Raw genomic sequence first — 19,749 nt, 5'->3', positions numbered from 1 at the left:
GGTTTCTACGTGTGATGTAAGGACAATTGAAGGAAAGAACGGCTTGAATATGTTGCGCAAGACTAATGCTTATTGTCCCTCATTGTCATTTTGGTTTGTAAACCCCATAACGATGCACAGTCAGATACATATTGATTTAACGCTTCATACACTGCAAAAGAAGCAGAAAGATGGGTAATTTCCAGAGAATGACAACAGGATGTGATGCGGCTGCAGGCACAGCCACATGCGTCGGGCTTTCGTTATCTGGCAGGTCACCATGGTGATGTTGTTTGCCCTCGTCATTTCTCAGCACATTCAGCGTTGCACTTGGCCAGAAATGCATGCTCACAGGCCTACACTTAGATTTTAAATAGCAGGACTTTCACATGTGCTCTTTCTTTTGCTTTCCTCTGGATTTCACTTTTTTTTTTTTTAGCAACTTTTTTTCCATTGAGGTATTGTCACCCCTCATGTGCTGGAAATAATGTACCTTTGTGTCAGACGAGTGTCTCGGCTCTGATCTCCTCCTTTTCCTGCTATTATGTCATCTATTGCTTACCCATATGTGTGTTAGTGGGACTGTGAGAGACTCTGCGCTTGCTTCTGATTGATGTGTGGGTGAGAACTGGATGAATCCTTCCCTTGCAGACTATGACAGGCCAGTGTTGTTTTCCCTCTGCAGTTACTGTATATGGCTGCAGTTTCTTTTTTCTCTTTCCCTTCTGCATTCATCCAAGCAAAGGCTCATTGCAGTCACAGGTTCATAAGGTGACTCTTTGTTATAGATGGACAAATGAAAGGGCTACTTGTGTGTGGACAGGCCCCAGATCTCAATAAAAGGAAACATATATGAGTACAGTACTTAGCTGCACAAATACGCAAACAACACACACACATGCTGTCTGGCTGAGATAATCTCATCTCCATCTGTTTGCTGAGGCTCTGTAATAGGCTGTTCCTGCTGTGTTTCTGACTGCCTGCCTTCGCTCCCTGTGACTGAACTAGCTTATAATAATCAACATTACTGATAGACCAGACTTGGTGGGCCACCAAGATCCAAATCCCCCCATTCTGCAGCCAGTGCAGGCGGTTGTCACCCATGTTATGTTTGTTGTAGCCTACATCTAGTCTAATGCCAAAGGCTGCTGCTGATGCCTAACTTGGTCGTGCACCTGTGACCATGCGTCCATGTTTGTGTGTGTACATGTGCACGCATGAACACAAATGTGTAGATCTTTATTCCCTGGCTGTACGTGTGAGTGTTTGTGCGCGTGTGTGTAACCCATATGTCCATGTTAAAAGGGGACACTGAGGTTTATTGAGAAGAGCATGTCTGACGCGCACGTTTGTGCACGTTTTTTTCTCCTTCAGGCAAGACAGCAAGCTCAGATGAGGCACCAGATGGCTGCTGACAGTAAGGCCGAATATGCCTCCTACCTTCAGAAGTTCAACCAGGAGCAGAGTGAACATTACTATACAATAATTCCCAACATATTCCAGGTAATTAAAAGCACGTGTGACCTTTTTTGTTTGACTTGTTGCTTCACTTTCCCATACATTGCATTTATTTAGAGATCCCCCCCCTCCCCAAAAATAAGTTTGCCCTCACCCCAAAGTGTTTTCTTTTTCATTTCTGTCTATCAGATGTAACCAAAAGTGTCAACGTATTGAAAAGTCAGCCAGAATGGTGCATTCATGTGCAATCATTACCAGGCTCAAGAATTCAATGCTGTGTGCAGCCCACCACCCCCACTCCCCCCCTCTGGGTCAACTACTAAAAATAACTTCTCGACATGTGGGAAACACTGAGGATAAAAAGACATCATTATAAAGAGTGCCGTTAATTTGCACAAGCTATTTTGTGCCTTACTGAGAGATTGTGAGTTTTTAATGACGGTGTTGTGAGTCTGAATTACAAAAACTGTATCGTGTTTGAGTTTTCGCCTCTGGAGCGCTTTTAAAAAAGACATTCAAATAAATGAAAACGCACGCAGGAGATTAACCAGATGGGTTCCCAATGTCTGATGATCAATATCAAGGACTGTTCAATTCCAAACTCACTGTATCATTTTTCAAAGCAAACCCTAACACTGCTCAGCCCCCGCTCCGTAACGAGGGCCAGTAAAAACTTACGTGACACCATGAATGCATTTTCCTTCAGAAACTTCAAGACATGGAAGAGAGAAGAATTGATAGGCTGGGAGTGTGCATGAAGACGTTTGCAGATGTGGACCGCCAAGTGCTGCCCATTGTGGGGAAGTGTTTAGACGGCATGACGAAGGCTGCCGAGTGCATCGACCCCAAGACTGTGAGTATACAGATACAGATTAAGATCTGCACACGCGCCACCATATGGGGGCATGTTAGTCACTCAGCCAGGGTGTCAGTTACGGTGTTTGGTAATCAGGAGGGGGCTTTAAAAAACAAATAATAGAGACAACAAAGGGCTGTGGGAGGGCTGTGTCCTATAGTGAGAGCAACTGAGCAAAATGATTCAGTTCGTGTGTTGACCTCCCCCTTCATAGTTAGAAAGATCGACGAGCTCACGATGTATTTCCCCCCTGCACTGCTTGCTACGTTTTGTGTTGGCTAGAAATAGACAACGTAGTCTCTTTATAAAGGGACGTTCCAAAGGCAACGATGATGTAATGAGGGTTTTTTTCGCACATAAAGGCAGGGATATTAAGCCAGGGCTGTCTTATTAAAGATACTGCTGAAATGTATTATGGGAAATGCAGGATCAATGTTTTAGAAATGTGGTCTTTGATATGTTTGATTTATGAATTTGTATCTCGTTTTCTTTAAACTATTCTTTTTTTTAAAAAAAAAAAAAGGCTGTGGATTAATAATCAGTACTAAATGTTTGGATTCCCCCTGTATTTCCATGTGACTAATTCAGTGAGAACAAACACACCCAGAGAAACCCCAAGGTGCCTCCCCTGGGGTATTAAAGAAGTCATAGCAACAACAGCCATAGAAAACTGAAAAAGCAGAAAAGACAAAGCTCAGTTATTGTAACCGCTGGCAGCCTTATATTAGATGGATACATGTGAAAGTGATATCAATGTTCATATTTTACCCTCCACTGGAAAGCAAATAAAATTATGTCCAAAAAGGTCTTTTATTCGATTTTGGAAAAAAGAAGTTGAGCCCATGTATATGGCATAGGATAGGAAACTAGGGGTTCAGTGTCTCACCCAAAGACACTTTAAACAGGCAGAGTCGGGAGGATCCAGGGTTCAAACCACTGACTCTATGATTAGCGGACAACCTGCTTTCATCTCCTGATCGGCAGCTAAGACTTTTTTTAATGTCAGCTCTCCTTCAAAGCTGATGAAATAATCATGAAAGGCCTGATTTGCCTGTGTGATATATTGAGATGTCACATGTTGGCTGCCTGCCTTATGACAAAAAAAAAAAAACAACAAACGAGCATCCCCAGGGATTGAATAGTGCGCGTATGTGTCTGGTTGTGTGCGTGGCCCAGCTCCAGCCAGTGACTCTCTGCAGCAGTAAACAACAGCAGGGAATAACATATCCCATGTCTCTTATTCTCCTCCCATGTATACAGTGCGACCCCTGATCCTAACTGCAAACAGACCTTGTGGCCTTATCAGTGCAGATATGCAGCACACTTGATTAATGGGCTTCTTCCGTTGTCTGGCAGGCCTGGCTGTGTCCCCAACCTGAGACTTTTGTCATAACTCCTGCCTGACAGATTTAGGTCTTTGGCTCTTTCGAACTGCAAAACGACAGCACAAACTGCCATGAAGTGTTATCAGGCAGAACCTACTGTAAACAGCAGAGTCACCAGGCCTCTATTGTGTTGCATCTTATCTCCAGACTTGCTGACTAGCTGCCCAATCTAAATCGAGGACCCCCTTTTCCTTTAAGCCCTGGTTTTTTGTTTTTAAAAAAAAAAACAAAAAAAAAACGAATTTTAAAATGTAACGAATGAACCTGTTACTGATGGCTGCAACTACCCTTCGCACAATAGGACTCGAAGCAAGTGGTGGAATCCTATAAGTCTGGGTTCGAGCCCCCGGGGGATGTGGAGTTCGAGGACTATGGCCAGGCCATGAAGAGATCGCCATCTGACACCAGCCTGTCGAACTCCAGAGAGAGCAAGGAAAAACCTTCCAGCAAGACCAAAGGGAAACTGTGGCCTTTCATTAAGAACAAGAACAAGGTAACGCATGAAACTCTGATTTTAGTGCAATTTGTTTCTCTACTCCAGGGAAGGGACCGACATTATAGGCTGTATTGTGTTATGTTGGTTTTGTCTCATAATACAGTCTTTGGAATATAGTGTGCGTTCAGTGTTGCAAGTAAATGTATGTGTTGCAAGTAAATATACATTTCTAGTACTGGTTATGTTTAATTTAGTTTTCATTTATGTAGGTCCTTTGACTTTTGTTGACTTCAGTTAAGCTCAAGAAATGTGTTGCTAGTTCTCTGTTAGCATTGCCATTTCTGTTGTTATTATTTGCCACCCGATTCCTCCTCCCTGGCAATCACGTTCATTGATTTTCCTTTGGGAGCCTCCTCCTCTGTAACACCCACTAATGCATTTCTACCGTGGACAGACTCATCTGGCAGATATTAACTTGTTATGAAATAACCGTCGCCCTTCACCACTGACTGTCTATGGGCCTCGAGCGGGCCCCCTTTCGGTTTCCTGCTTGGGAAAAACAAAAACTGATCTCTGACTGACTTATGGGCTGGTGGCACTGTTGGTTCTGATTTAAAGCCAAGCATGAGTGAGTAATTGGGTGTGTGTCTGTGGGAGGGAAAGACTAGAAGCAAGTGTGTGCAGTGCTAGATGAGAAAGCCCCAGCGCACCCACTGTATTTGTGTAGTAGGTGAATTCCCTGTGTTGTTGGGAGCCCAGCCACACAGACAGGTACTTATAGTGCACATTCACGTCCATGCATGCAAGCAGAAAAGGAACACAAATTACTTTGGTACTTTTAGTGTAAAATCACCTTCAGAACTTGGGCTTTTGGGGATTTCTCTGTTTGGGATCACTTGCCCGTGCATGCGCATTGTGCGATATCTAAGAACCTGCCACTGCTTCACTGATGAACTGTGCAGCCTGGTGTTTTAGGAGAGCGATAAGCATTCCGATTTCTCTGATGCCCACCTCAAATTCAGCTGCCGGTGTCCATGGGGATGTGGTGAATTTCTCAGTCTGTCGAGCGAGGCGATGAGGCTGGGAAGGGAAGAACAAACTAGAAGGAAAAGGGTTTCTAGAATGGAAGCTTGCATGCGCTTTGACCGGAGCTCTTTTGCTGTTTGCTTCCTTGCGGCCGCTTGCTTTAACAGCCTTTTACGTTTCCTACTCACTCTGGTTGTTTTCTTTCTTTTTACTGTTTTTCTATTTTGTGTTCATTTTTTCAAACCTCTGATACACTAGTTTTGACCTTCTTTCAGTTGTCCTTCGCGTTCTGTTCAGGTTTTCTGTTTTGTGTTTGTTTTTCGATATTTGTAGGAGGCTTATTTATTTCGTTTTGTGTTCCCTTTTCCTCCTTTGTCTTTTTTGTTGGATTCTTCTTCTTCTTCTTCATGGTTTTCCTCCTCCTCCTCCTCCTCTCCGTCACGGCTCCCTCTCTTACTTGTAGCTTATGTCCCTGTTAACATCCCCCCACCAGCCCCCACCTGCCCCCCCAGCCTCATCCCCACCCTCACCCTCTGCTGTTCCCAACGACCCCCAGTCTCCCAAGCAGCACAAGGAGCCCCTCTCCCACCGCCTCAACGACTTCATGACCTCCAAACCCAAAATGCACTGCCTCCGGAGCCTGAGGCGAGGGGTAAGTGTGTGTCCAGCAAGCTTTGTGCATGTGTGTGTGTGTGTGTGTGTGAGTGTGTGTGTTGACACCTGTATCTGAGCTCTGTACCTGCTGCACTGTATGGGTGAAGTGATAGAATCCTCATAACATCATGGCTTCACCTAGAAACCAATCAAACGCCGCGGTTGTTAATATTAAAGGACGCGTTCACATTTTTTCAAATGTGTCAGGTGAACAGTGAAACTGTTTTTACCTGCTGCTACTATTCCTGATGTTAATACGGGCCTTTAAGAGATCTCTCAAAAAGATCCTTCCAATGTAAGTGACAGGGACCAAAAACCATAGTCCTTTATCTGAAGGGCTTAACTTTCCAAGTCACATTAAGTGGTTGTCTTCCAATGTTTCAACATTTTTACTTTCCCACTTTTTGTTACTTTCCTTCCGTTGCTCTGAGCCACTGTCAAAGGAAACACACAGGGATTTTAATATAGTTTACTCTAAAACACTCCGCTCGATATATGAACTCCTAGTGTCATTTTAACTTTAGATACACGTTTTAATACATTTTTTGCAGAGAACAAGGAATCTGGATTTTGGCCACCAATCACTTCCATTGTAAAGCATTTACAAAGAGGTCTTTTTCAATATTAACAGGCCTGATGACTCCAGAAAGTAAAACCTGTTTCAGTGCCGGGATGGTCACCTGAATCTGGTTTTAAGACAAAAAAAAAAAAAAAAAAAACGTGAACCAGTCCTTTAACTAAATGCAAACGTAGGCAATGTGACCTTGATTAGAAAAAAGAGCTGGCACTTTCCCAGCTCTCTGATACGCAGAACTGCATTCACAATTTAAGCAATTTTAAATGCCTTAAACATTCTAATCCGTGAACTCCCAATGGGCCACAAGGCCCCACACCTTCACTCATACAGTGCTCATGTTTTTTGCTTCTCTAGCATGCTTTTGTAGTGCATAACTATGAATCCATGGTACTTGTCTGACTCACCATCTTGTCCCTCCATTCTTCATATTAACTGTGCTCACAGTGACAGTCCCTCTCACCCACCTTCCCTCTTTGACGGAAATTACTGTAGCAAGATGCCTGAGCGGTCTTGGCATTGGCATGGGGACTGCAGTCGCTCCCTGCGCACTTGCTCTGCAGTCCATGCTGGAGGCAGATTTTTGTTTTTGTTTTTTGTGCATTAAACATGGATCAGAACCAAAAGAGGAGGAATATGGATCAAGTCAGGGGTTAGGGATACAAAAACAGGCCAGCTGAGTCAGTCTGCGAGTGCCAGAGTAATTTTAGAAGCCTTCCTGCCGGGTGGCTTCATCAGCACCAGCTCAGGGTCTTGGTGGGCGTCATCACCAGTTTCCGTTCATCACCAGATTGTTGGTTGTAATGGAGTCAGGCCGTAGCATACTGGGACAGGTCAAAGCTTGCCTTTCCGTTTGTAACTCAAGCTCTCTCTCCCCCTCGCTTGCCCTGAGGATTGGGCGGTAGCTCACGTGTTCCTTCCGGACGCCACAAATATAGTTTTTGTCGATGCTAATATTTTGAAAGGGCAGCACTTTCTCAAAGTAAAAACCCCACTGATGTATGATGGTGCTAACGTGATGTCTGATATAGCCACGAAACAATATGGTGTAGAGTGCGTGTATGTGTAAGCATATCTTAGAGGAAATGAATGAAGGTCAGCAGAAAAAAAGGAAGTGTGATTGTGTGTGTGTTTTTGTGCTTGTGCCAGACAGGAAGTACACGTTTGTCAAAGCGGAAGTGCTGCAAAAGCACTCAAGAAGAGCAATCGAAAAAATACACTGAGTTAAATCAGACGCATTATTTTTACACAGATTCAAAAGATTGATTACATTTCAAAGCACAGGGACACAGTTAAGGGAAGGTTTCAAGGCAATGAGAAGTTCGAAACTAGAATAAAACGTTCTACTATCGAAAGACAATGTATTGAAATAATTTGCACTCCTTTTCATTTCTCATGACACCTGTTTGTGTTTTTCATGTATATAGCTGTTTAGGATTACATCCCGCACAAATAAACCACCTGTCATAAATACCAACAGAGGAATAAGTCCTTTAGAGAAACCAGCCCCGGTGCTTCACTGGCACACACACTTTGGGCTAATGATTCTGAACAGTCAAACCAAAGCTAACCAGTCCTCTTATTTCTCCTGCCTAGATGTAGGCAGTGATGTTAGTTACAATGTGCTTTTGTATCTGATGAAACTCATGGATTGTTAGTACGGTGGATTGTGTGTGCAGAAAAGTGTTCGGCCAGCACCATGAGACCTTAAAAGCTGATATCATAATGGGCAAGTTTGGGATTTTGTTAAAGTCTTTAATTGACTTTAAACAATAATTTTAATGGGTTAATCCATCCACCATCTTTCTGCCTCTTATCCAGGTCCAGTTAATGTAGGTAATGAAATAAAAGGATAGAATAGTACAAAAACAAATTCTTGTCAATATTACACTGACCCATCATACTTTTCTAACATTTCTGCTGGAATAATCCAAAAATATGTCTAGATCTGATTTCATGCGATTCTTAATAAAATGTGTCATATTAGTGATAAGAATAGTGGAGGTGAGGCGTTGAGTCATCAGCTGTGTACTCCATCCACACTCACTGTGTACACTATTTGTGTGTGTCTGCGTGTTGTTTGGGAGGGAAAAAAAAGAGAAAGCGTGTGTATTTTAGGAGTCATATTAAGACCCCATAGAGTATAAGATCTTTATGACTTCAGTGCTGTTCTCTCCTTGACAAAGCTGTGTCCTCTCTGACAACCACTACAGCAACAATCGCCGCGATCGCTCATTTATCACAAAGAGCTTATGAAGAGGACTCTGGGTCGACCCACATACGCGTTCGAAGCCAGGCAATATGTTGTAAGTGTGTGCGTGATGGGTGCCAGTGCTTACCAGTGGTGTGTGCACGTTTCTGTGAGCAGGTGATGGCAGGTGACTGGGTAAAACAAAGCCTTAGTGAATGTGCCGTTGTGTGTGATTAGTAGGAGCGGTGTGCAACACAGGCAGTAGCCTCATTAAAAATCAGTTGCCTTGTGACACACGCGGTCTCTAATGGGAGATTGGCTCGTCTCAATGAGGGAGAATTTCCATAGAAAGGAGGCTAGTGTCTGTGTCCACCTGTGGAACTGGGAGAAATGACAGCATGTCGCTCATCAGCTTTAAGGTTTATTGTTGCTGTTTCAGGCCTTCGTCACTGAGCATCCACTGGGGGTCAATTCCCAAAGTGTCACAAACACTGGACGATGCGGGTTATTATGGGTGAGGAGACGCTTTTCCTCCCACCCAGAAGTAACTTGCACCTCGCCGATAAAATCTCCCAGTCCAGGTGACTGTGTCGTGAGGGGAAGTGTTGGTCACACTTTGTATCTGGGCTCAGCCTACAGTGGACCAGAATTCACCCCTCCAGCGCTTTCTGTGTGCTGGTGTACCATACTGCAGCAATGTTATCTGTGTGTACATATGTGTGTCTGGGTGGTGGGAAAGGGTTCGAGTAGTAAATCACCATTATCAAGTAACGTTATCTCTACAGCAGTTGCAGCTCTTGATTACACGACTTAGAATACTATATGTGTTCTCCCAGCGGAAATGGGGAATCAGATACAGGTTTTAGCCAATGAAAATGTAGTCTGCAAATTAGAGCAAGAGAGACATTGTGCTGCTGACAGATGAGGTACATCAGAGAAATCATGGAAAAAATGGCATTTATTTGGTCAAGTGACGACAACGTAGATGCATGGAAAGTGATTTAAAAAATGCTACTTTTGTGGTTGCTGCTAAAAAAAAAAATCTATCCAGTTCTTTATATCCAACATAACTTGAGCAAATATTTTTTGTACAATCACCCCAAAGATGTCACAGAAGGTGTGTGCACACATCTAAGAGCTACTTATGACCTTAGAAGCTATCAAACACTTTCAGACACCAAAAACTTCATTTCAATGCCAAGACAAATGAGCTACTTCTCCTGGTTATTGGAGCCCAAATTTAAACCCGCTACAAAAGGTCGTAAGTAAAGCTTCGCATGTAGGAAATGTGGGAGTAATTCAGCGGTGCGGGAAGTGTTGGGGAGGCCCATGAGGCGTCTTAGCGAGGACTGTAACAGGCTAAGGCAGGTGCTTGAGTTGATTACTGCTTCTGAGGAGAGTTCCTCAGTGCACCAGCCTGCGAGCCTCTAACAGGATTACAAGTCATCTGCTCCAGCTCCATAGACCATGGTTGCTCTCTCCTCTGCTCTTTGTATTCCAGACTTAACATGCTCTAAAGAATCACTCAGCAAATGTTTTTTTAATAAACACCTACACAACTTTTTACTCTACTTGTTTTTTTTGTTTTTTTTTTCACTTTTTTTCTAAATGTATTCAGCCAATTTAATTTAACCTGGATTATTGACCTGGTTTCCTCGATATTTATTGGTAGCAAGTGACAAGTGACAGCCTGGTTTTAAAGTCTCTCTCCAGCTTGTCTGTGCATAGTATCTGCCTCCATGTCAACATATGGACCTGCTAATGTGACACATGCTTTTAGCGCCCCCTGCTGTCCCGTGTGACTCATTGTAATGGCAGCAGAGTGGGTTCAAGAAGTAAAGGGAACATCTGTTCCTGTCACAGTCTCTCCCCCTCTACTTCTTCCTCTGCATTTATCCTCATCTGTCTTCCCTTGATTTTTTTTTTCATTCTTTACTTCATGCTTGTGCAGTGGGGTTTGGTGGCTTTTCACCAACCCGTTTCTCATTTTTCACGAATTCATATTTGCAATGTTAAACTTCACCACATTAGGAAAGAGTCGGGGCTTTGTAGCTGATACACCCAAAATAGAAATTCTTTCAGCATACCCTCTTTTCCTGAAATGGTGAATTTTGACAAACAAACCCCCAAAAGTACATGTGAGTAATTTTTGAGAATGAAACCAATGGCCGTAATATTCTCCTGATGTTGACTTTTGTGTGTTGTTTCTTTTCTCTCCCGCTCCTCGCCATTTCTCTCTCCTCTCCCCCCACATGAAGCTTTCTCTCAAGCTGGTAAGCATGACCGTGTAACCACACAAGTGTAGCGGCATGATCATAGTATGCATGTCACGTCCTCCCAGTAACACATTGTTCTGTATGGCGTCTTTTTATTTTGTTGATTTTTTTTTTTTTTTTTTTTGGTTTATGTTAATTATTCAGTTTTTTGCTGTGACACAGTGATGGACCTCAAACTCATGTCCATGTCCCATTTGAATGTTATTTGGTTTGTTTTTATGTTGTGTTTGTGTTGCTGTTATGTCTCTCCCAACCTGTGTCTGTGGTCTCTGTGGTGCAGATCACACTCAATTCCCAAGTCCGGAATCTCATTGAGGTGATCAAATTTACGCTGTGTTTTATCTGTCCATTTTGTAGTCCGTCCAGTAGTCCCTGCTGTCTACGCAAATCGTGTAGCATAACAAATACTAATCTGATCTTATGTAGTAAGTTACTCACTCATGTCCTCACACTGCATGGCGATTTGATTTCTTTTCTACAGTGGTATAAATTCAATACGTTATGATGCCGGCCTTTAGTAAGAGTGAGAAAGAAGCCATTTTTGTGACATTTTGTAAAATATGCTTGGCTGGAAATGGGTTGACCCAGCTGGCCTGCTGCAGTTTAAAGGTACTCTATATCCAATCCACCTACTGCACCACCCAGAAGCTCCAAAGCTCAGCACCAAAACATTATATCCTTGTATTTAGTCTGTAGAAGAAAAACAACAAAAGTTGAGGAAGATGGGGAATGTGGGAACAGACTTTGACCCCAAAGACCTTTTGGCATAACCAGGCAATACGCTTCCTCCTCTTTCAGTCTTTATGCTGAGCTAAGCTAATTACCTGCCAGCTCTGGCTTCATTTGTGGTGAATAGAGATATGAGAAACTAGAAGCACATTTTCCAAAATGTCCAACTCTTACATAAAGCAGGTTTTGTAATGAACATGTTTCAGTACTTTATACTTGTTGTGGTTTGTTTTATATTCTTTCTGCCAGATCAATTTCTGAACTCATATCCAGCATAAATTGTTCATTTAACACATAACTTGATTGTATGTAGTTTTAGTTTGGATGATGAAATATATCACATAGAAGGAATTTACATTGAGATAATAGACGTTTCCTTTGACTCTGGGTAGATAGAGAATTTACAAAACTAATACGTGACTGCTGTAGTGTAGCATGTGTGACAGAAAGAAGCATGTGCCTGCATGACGGGTGGCCGATGCTTATGTTGCATGTTCTGAAAGTGTTGCACGCTGACACAGGGAGAAGGGGTAAGGTTGCCATGGTCTCCTAGCTGCTATGTTGCACGAGTCAGTCCTGACTTCATGCCTGTAGCTCCAGCAGAAGTATTCTGTGATGCATCTCAATGAGATCCATTTGCAGCCCTTCACCTATTCAGTCCACACAACCTTTAGGTTTTTAGAAGAATATAAACCTCAACAAGACATAAAAGTCTACATACGTACTCATGAATAGAGTAACTTTTAGAATAAATCCAACAATAATTATAAAGAATCTTATGACTCAAGTCATTATTTTGAAAGGTGTCATCATTAGAACAACAGGATTGGAGTTGTCACTAATTGCCACCCACCAACTTCATCCAGTCAACAGGCTTGTTTCTGGATGTGGATTGATCTTCATTGATTGGTAGGCACCATGTGTAAGTTAAAGGAGAGGCCAGTTACTCTGTCTGTACATGGTGTTTATGTGCAGGAGCAACCAGTTGGCTTAAATTATACAATGCAAAACTTAAATATAGCTCATATGTATAAAGTCTGTATAAAGTCTGAGAAACTACACAGCAGTGTGACTCATCAGTTCAGTGTTACAGACTGGAAACTTCTCATCAGGAAATATGACCCAGCCAATATAGCTAGAAAAAAAAAAGGAAAAAGAAAAAACAAATAAGATAAATGCTCTCAATAACACCTCCATTATAAGAACACACAGTCCTGTCAGAGGACACTCAGACAGCTTCACACACATTAGCCAGCTTACAGTGTAACACTATATGGCCAATGAAAGCATGCAGCTAGTACATTACATTACATTTCTAATGCGTTCGCACAGAGCAAGAGATTAGGTGTGAAGAGTGAATAGGTGAAAGGCCTCAAGTATATACAGAGACTATCTGTGTGTGTTAGAGGGGGGCTGCAGTATCTCCTTCAGGTCCATCTATATGGTTATTACATAATAGGACTTCAATATGTGGAGCTGATATTTATTTATCCATGAGTCACGGTTCAAAGCAGCTGGAGATACTTCACCTAGCTAGACAGGATCCTTGATGCAACACAATAAAACATGAATTATAAACGTTACTTTTCTTTTTCTTACTAGCATTTTTTCTTACTCCTTTTCGCTCTCAGGGTTCTGGGCCGGAGGACTTCAGTCACCTACCACCAGAGCAGAGGAGGAAGAAGCTGCAGGGCAAGATAGATGAATTGCATAAAGACATTCAAAAAGAGATGGACCAGAGGTATTTTTTTTTTTTTTTAATTTGGAAAAGAGAATAAAGAGCAACTCCTTTCTAAATATTGAAAAGCAACATTTGTCTCACACACTGATGATTTGCTCTTCTAGGGATGCTCTAACAAAGATGAAAGACGTGTACATAAAGAACCCGCAGATGGGAGACCCAAGCAGCGTAGACCCCCGGCTAATAGAAATAGCTCAGAACATCGAGAAGCTCCAGTTTGAAGTGCAGAAATTTGAGGTTAGTTGAGTGAGAGTCTGAAAGCTCGGTTCTGAATGTTAGTGTTGGCAAAGCTGCGATGTTTGGTTTATGTGGGACAGTAAATAATGAGGAGTTCAAACACGCATCTCCTAGTTCCAAAGAAGCCTGACGCTGGGCCATATTAGGAGAAGATGTGATGCAGCTGGCGGGGGCCGGCTGCATGTTCCAGCTCTGAGCAGGGACAACAATGGTCCAGTTTAAGCATCATAAATGGCAAACAAAGTGGAAAAAGCAGAACGGTTCCTGCCGTGAAGGTCATTGCCCAGCGTAAAGGCCATCTGATATAAATGTCATGTCATTGTGTAAGGAAAAATCTAAGCTCTAAGCTGCAGCCTACACACGCGGTACATAACGATTGCATGTGTCTCAGGGTTGGTTGGCCGAGGTGGAGGAGAAGATGCCATCCAGGAGCGATACACACAGGAGAAGTGGAATCTACGAGACCCAAAACAGCACAACAGTGAGCAACAACTGTGCACAGGACAGAGAGAGGTATGGTATAGTCTGACAAATGACCAAACATCAGCCTCAGACCCCAGAGTTGCTGCACACGTTGCTTTTTCGAAGAAACACTATATATGTTTTCACAGTATATTTACTGTGTGTGTGTTGGCCCTTGAGCAGCCCGGATGGCAGCTACACAGAGGAGCAGAATTCAGAGTCTCAGGTCAAAGAGATCCCCAGCACAAACCCCAACCCTATCCCCAACCCCACTTCCACCGCGCCGGAGTTTGACGATGAGTTCGACGACGAGGAGACCCTGCCCACTATCGGCACCTGCAAAGCCTTGTACCCCTTCGAAGGTAACGGCGTCCACGTGACGGAAATAAACCATTTAAGCACAAGATGCTCGTCTCTCATATTTGAAAATGTTAAGCTGCTGGTAAGATTTGAACAAGCTCTTTGCTTCTCTTGCTGCAGGATGGAAGGATTTTATTAGATTATATTATAATTTTTTTTTTCTGAATGAAGAGGAGTAGAGGAGTGACCTTTTACAGGAAATGCGTGGAGGAGGAGAGTAGACAGAAGTACTGCAAGCTATATTTCTCTGGTGCACTATTTATAAAATTTAGAAAGTTTCAGTGGTGATTGGGTGGAAGGCCACGGTATTTTACGTGCAGCAACTAACATTTGTTTGTGAGCAATTTGTATCAAGTACAGTGATATTCATTGCTACAAACCTGTCCATGTTCTAAATACATTTTATAGACCTTCACCAGACTGACCAGTGTATAACAACAATTACAAAAAATTTCCTAGCAGATGTTTTTCTTTATCACTTATGTTATCATGTCACCTCCTACATTTATTTTGGGACCCTGACTCAGTTTTGTGTTGGAACCCTGCAGTTTGTGGTCAGTTGCTAATGCTAAATGTGAAGTAAGTGCAGAGGGTTTGGCTCTAACTGCAAGTCGCTCTCTGGCCAGATAAACTATACACGACTTTTTCCATTGAAGTAAACACTTGTCATTAAGCGTAAAGTCTGAGTTTGAGCATGGTATTATTTTCCACATGAGGACGACAGCACGACAGTTGTGCAGACCTTTGTTTAGCTTTGCTGATATCCAAACTACTGTGGCTTATTTCTCCAGCGGCTGGACGCCATGGTAGGCGTGCAGTGGTTTTTGTCTTGCACAGTCGTGTCAGTGTAGAGTTTAGATTTCTCGCTCTGCAGGCTCATACAGCTTTCTCAGGAGCGTAATAACTCGTTAACATGAAGTAGAATGATGGAAGCCAGTGTGGAGTATTTAGTCTTCGCCTTGTTGAGGGAGTAAAAGCAGCTTTAAAGCATGTTTGGTCAGTTGGAAGAGATTGTATCACAAGGTTAGAGAGTGGTGTCACCTGTGGCCTAGTAGATTTGAGCGGGCAGCTCACGTCCACTGAAGGCCGCAGGAGATATGTCCGAACACTAACACAACACACTGGGCTTCTATACAAAGTGTCCCCCCCCCCCCCCCCCAACTTTTAGCACATTGTATTGACAACTGTCACTTGTGTTTCCGCCCAAGGCACCAGTGGTTTTTGCTTCCTCTTTGCTTTTGAGAGAATCACACTAACAAACTAAGCTGGACTCTATGCGATTGCCTGTTCCTCTAAAACCACAGAGGGGAAAATTCCGCTGCGGCCTTGTCGGTCTTGTCGGTCTCACATTTCCCTTTTTTTTCCCCTATTCTCGCAGGTCATAATGAGGGCACCATCTCTGTGGCCGAGGGGGAGCTGTTGTACGTCATAGAAGAAGACAAAGGAGACGGCTGGACACGAGTGCGCAGGAACGAGGACGAGGAGGGATACGTTCCCACATCCTACGTTGAGGTCTTTTTGGAAACAAATGCCAAAGGTGCTATGACATACATTTAACTCAACAAGTGTGTTTCTCTTACTGTGAGTCAGTAGGGCCAGTTATGGAAATTAGAGAGTGTTACTGGTAGTTCAGATAAAAGTAGACCTCCCACCTACAAACACACACACACACACACACACATGCTTCATGTTTTTTCCACAGAGGAAGGACTTATCAGATTAGTCCATAGTGCCTCATGACAGTTGGGGCAGTTGTGGCAGATAGTGTGTGCACCGTTTGTGAGCTCTGAACAAAAGAAGTGTGTGGAAAGAAGCCCCTCACCTCATATTCACGGGCAAACAGAAAAAAAAACACTCCCTGTCAAAGCTAAAAAAACAAATCAAAACCAAACAGGACAAATCTTTCGCAGCGATCACATGTACATTTCACACAACACTTGATTGTCTTTTGTGTCTCAGCGGTGAAATGTCCGATTACCGCATTCCACTCCAATCACCAGGCTCCAAATCAAAGGTCTGATCCACTTCTGTCCAATCTTTGATCCAGTGTTTAAAGAAAAATCTAAACAAAAACAGCTGAGTGAATGAATGCACCCAACGCAGCGACGATGATGATCAAGTGAAAGTTTCATCATCCCGCAAGTTGTTTGTGTTCTGGGTCACTTCTTGTTCCGTACAGGAAAGCATGCTCGATGTGCAATCATGCAAATATAATTTAAATATGCTGTAAAATGTGAATATATATCATACAAAAGATATTTTTATAGGTTAATCAGAAACACTTTTAAATGAAAGTTGCCCCCTCCCCACAAGTGTTGCATGTTGCACATTAATTATAGTGTTGTTAGAACCTTAAAAGAAGTCATTAGTAATTAGGGTTATTTTGTAACTTATTGATAAAATGCGGAACTAATAGTGCCCTTATTTTCTTTTTAATAAACCTTTTGATAATGATAGTGTTGTTTTTCCAGGCCAGTGGTAAAGGACTCAAGGATGGAGAATTAGCTGTTCTAAGTTATTTAGTAGGACTGGGTTGCGAAAAAGGAGCTGGTCATGACTTTAAAGCTTTGTGGTTTCTAGCATGGGTCTCTGAGCAGCGCTACTGTGATGAGTGCATTTACTAAAAGCATGGTGTGTACGGCCTCTGTGTCTTTTCACTTCACTGCTACAACAAAACATTCTGTGCAAACTTTCAAGAAATCACCTTCTTTCACAAGTCGTTACACAAGGGCTTTGTTTAACTTCCCGTCACGGGCTTTGAGGAATTGCTACTGGCACAACGTTGGGGCTCTGATGTGCAGGATGTCATTTTACGTCAGTAAATACACACTTCGTGTCTTCTGCAGTTGTGGCTGCAAATGTGGCACTAACTGCGTTTTTTTTTTTTTTTTTTTGTCATGAGATGATTTCAGCAAGTTTAACAAAATGGCTGCATTTTTAACAAACACTGAAGTCAGATGACAAGTGGAAAAGGCTAAACATCCTTAGAAAACTACTACGTTACATATGCAGTATGAGCGGATGACATTCACAGTGACAGCACAGTATTGTCCTGTCAGTTTTAATTAGTTTGACACACAGCATGCAATGACTCTATCTTCCTCCTCTCCACATCTGAAATTTGGGGTTGCTGTCTTTTTAGTTTTTTTTTTTTAAAGCCATCTAACTTTGCGTTTTGTCATTTTTTCTTTTTATTTCCTTTTTTTTTTCTTTTATTTTTTTTTTATTTCAGATTCCTAAACTTGAGAGGCTGGCTGAGGAATGGCAGGGCAAGCAGCCTCGGAGAAACCACCATGTTCCTCACACACTCACAGAATCAGAGACGGAAAGAGAAAGATGACCTGAATCTAAAAGAGAGAGACGGCCTATTAGAATGCATCTCAATTTCCAAACTGTCACAAAAAATAAAATAAAAGCGCAGCATTGTGCAGAGCTCTGCTATGTGAAACATTGAATAGAGGAATCCATCTAAATTTTAGCGTATACAACCTTTTCCATTCTTAACACTCATTCAGCACCAACAACCATAGTATACAATTTGCTTTTTGTTGTTTTCAGCAAAGCTTTGCTGCCTAATGGGACTAATTCTGCTTGCACCACGCGCAGTCAACAACACAGCTGTCGCCGTCTCCCCCCCCCCCCCCCCCCGGCTCTGCCACTGCTCTTACTTTTGCCCCATTGCAAAACACATACACACACATATGCATGGCAGAGGGTGTGGTCAGAGACAGGAAGGACACCAGCAGGAAGCTATGGACAAAAGGCCTACGGGAAGAGCCATGACCGTCCTCGTGCAGTTTGTGTGTGTGTGTGTGTGTGTGTGTGTGTGTTAGAGAGAGATTCCTAATTCCTAACTCATTCATTATTCAAAAGAGACTCATCCTGAGATCATCTGGCTTCATGTGAGTCTGTAACTCCCTCATCTTCATCCGTCCTACTAATATCAGCTTAATCTTTGCAGGTTCTGGAACAGAATAAGTGAAGGTGCTGATTGTATCTGTATAGGTGCTCTGAATGCATGTGTGTTTTTCTACCACACCTCCCTTTCACCCACACATTCAGGGCCAACTGGTGAGAAAACAAAGATAGATGATGGGTCATCCTCATCCTCTCTCTGACCCCACCCCCACCCCCCACACCTCTACGGCCCCTTCCCTTCTCCGGCGGCTCAGGCTATCCCTTGGCTGCTTTTTTTTGCCACAGCTCAGGGGCAGGGGCCTCTCAGTGTTGCGGTGTGCTGCATGCTTGCCCTGTCTTCCTCCTCGCCCCTCGGCTGGCAGTTCGGAGCAGGTAGCTGAAGGGGTTGAGTCAGCTTGCACACACCCCCCCCCGTCTCCAGCCTTTCTATTCAGTTAACCTTCATTTCCTGGTCATACTGTATGAATTAACCGGAATGCCCGAATACTGGGTGCCTCTGGTTCTATTTTTAATCCACTTCTATTTTGTGTTGTCGATTCAAAAAGCATGTCTCCCTGTTTCTAACAGCGAGTAAGTGATCTCCTCCTCCCAGTGTTCCCAGTTCAATCTGACAGAAAAGGGCAATAGGGACCGAAAGTGTTGTTTTCTGAGTGATACTTTTGCATAGATACGTCATGAATGTCTTGTGATTTTCTTTTACTGTAAGTTCACAGTATGCTTGTAAAAAATGTTAGTATTGTATGTCTTGATCAGAGTGTCTAATGCAAGTTGTTAGTTTACAGATAATCACCTCGTGGAAATGTTTCCAGTTGGCCTAAGCAATAGCCTGCCCCCCCCAAAATAAAACCTATGAAGAAATGTTTTAATTCCGGCCCAACAGCTTTCTACTGTACATGAAAATATGCTGTGATTTACATTTCCTGTTACACAGCCACCTGTTACTGAAAGAATGATGCTGATGTTGCTGTCGTATGCTGAAAGAATTAAGACGTGATTATTTCAGACGTTTAGGGGCAAAAGAAACAGTTTTTATAACCGTAACGGTCAGACAAGAAGAAATCACGTACATCTTCCCTTTTCCTTTCTCAACAGCACATAATGTACATGATTTTAATTTGAGTTGAGATTCTGCTTTCTGCTTTTATTTCGAGCTGGAAACTTGTAGCTTATTCTGCCTGAATAGGACTAAAATCCCATAACTGCAAATAATAACAACAGTTACATTGTTTTGTTTTTTTGTTTTTTGTCGAATGAAGACATTGGAGAAAATGGTGAACATTTATTGACGGACACAATAATGATCTGGACTCTTGGTGTGAGATTCAGATCCCTATTGAATCAAGCTTTTCGCTACTATCTGTTTGTTAGTTTATGTTATAAATGACAGAATAAATATGATGAAACGCAGATCACTGATTCAAGGGCAGCAGTGGCTTCACAGTTGCCAGTTTTCCACAACAAGATCAC

At 42.7% G+C, this 19,749-nt stretch overlaps 1 protein-coding gene across 30 annotated transcripts in view; it reads left to right on the top strand.

Annotated features, from left to right (window-relative positions):
* fnbp1b (formin binding protein 1b) overlaps positions 1-19,116 on the top strand; it is a 49,633-nt gene extending 30,517 nt beyond the window's left edge. For 5 of the 30 annotated variants that reach the window (XM_067483511.1, XM_067483508.1, XM_067483512.1 and 2 more), the window contains 12 exons: positions 1,354-1,482; positions 2,144-2,290; positions 3,980-4,171; positions 5,604-5,792; positions 8,582-8,674; positions 10,818-10,832; positions 11,116-11,151; positions 13,196-13,305; positions 13,410-13,542; positions 13,934-14,055; positions 14,188-14,366; positions 15,743-17,620. In XM_067483511.1, coding sequence (XP_067339612.1) covers positions 1,354-1,482; positions 2,144-2,290; positions 3,980-4,171; positions 5,604-5,792; positions 8,582-8,674; positions 10,818-10,832; positions 11,116-11,151; positions 13,196-13,305; positions 13,410-13,542; positions 13,934-14,055; positions 14,188-14,366; positions 15,743-15,921 — 1,524 coding nt within the window. In that variant the 3' untranslated portion in view covers positions 15,922-17,620. Of the gene's footprint in view, positions 1-1,353; positions 1,483-2,143; positions 2,291-3,979; positions 4,172-5,603; positions 5,793-8,581; positions 8,675-10,817; positions 10,833-11,115; positions 11,152-13,195; positions 13,306-13,409; positions 13,543-13,933; positions 14,056-14,187; positions 14,367-15,742 lie in introns of all 30 variants that reach the window. The other 25 variants (XM_067483515.1, XM_067483517.1, XM_067483519.1 and 22 more) reach the window with 18 other exon arrangements.
* Positions 19,117-19,749: the final 633 nt, after the last annotated feature.

The sequence above is a fragment of the Channa argus genome, chromosome 18, assembly GCF_033026475.1.
Source record: "Channa argus isolate prfri chromosome 18, Channa argus male v1.0, whole genome shotgun sequence".
NCBI lineage: Eukaryota > Metazoa > Chordata > Actinopteri > Anabantiformes > Channidae > Channa > Channa argus.
The sequence above is the reverse complement of the archived record's forward strand: the minus strand, read 5'-3'. Positions and strand labels throughout refer to the sequence as shown.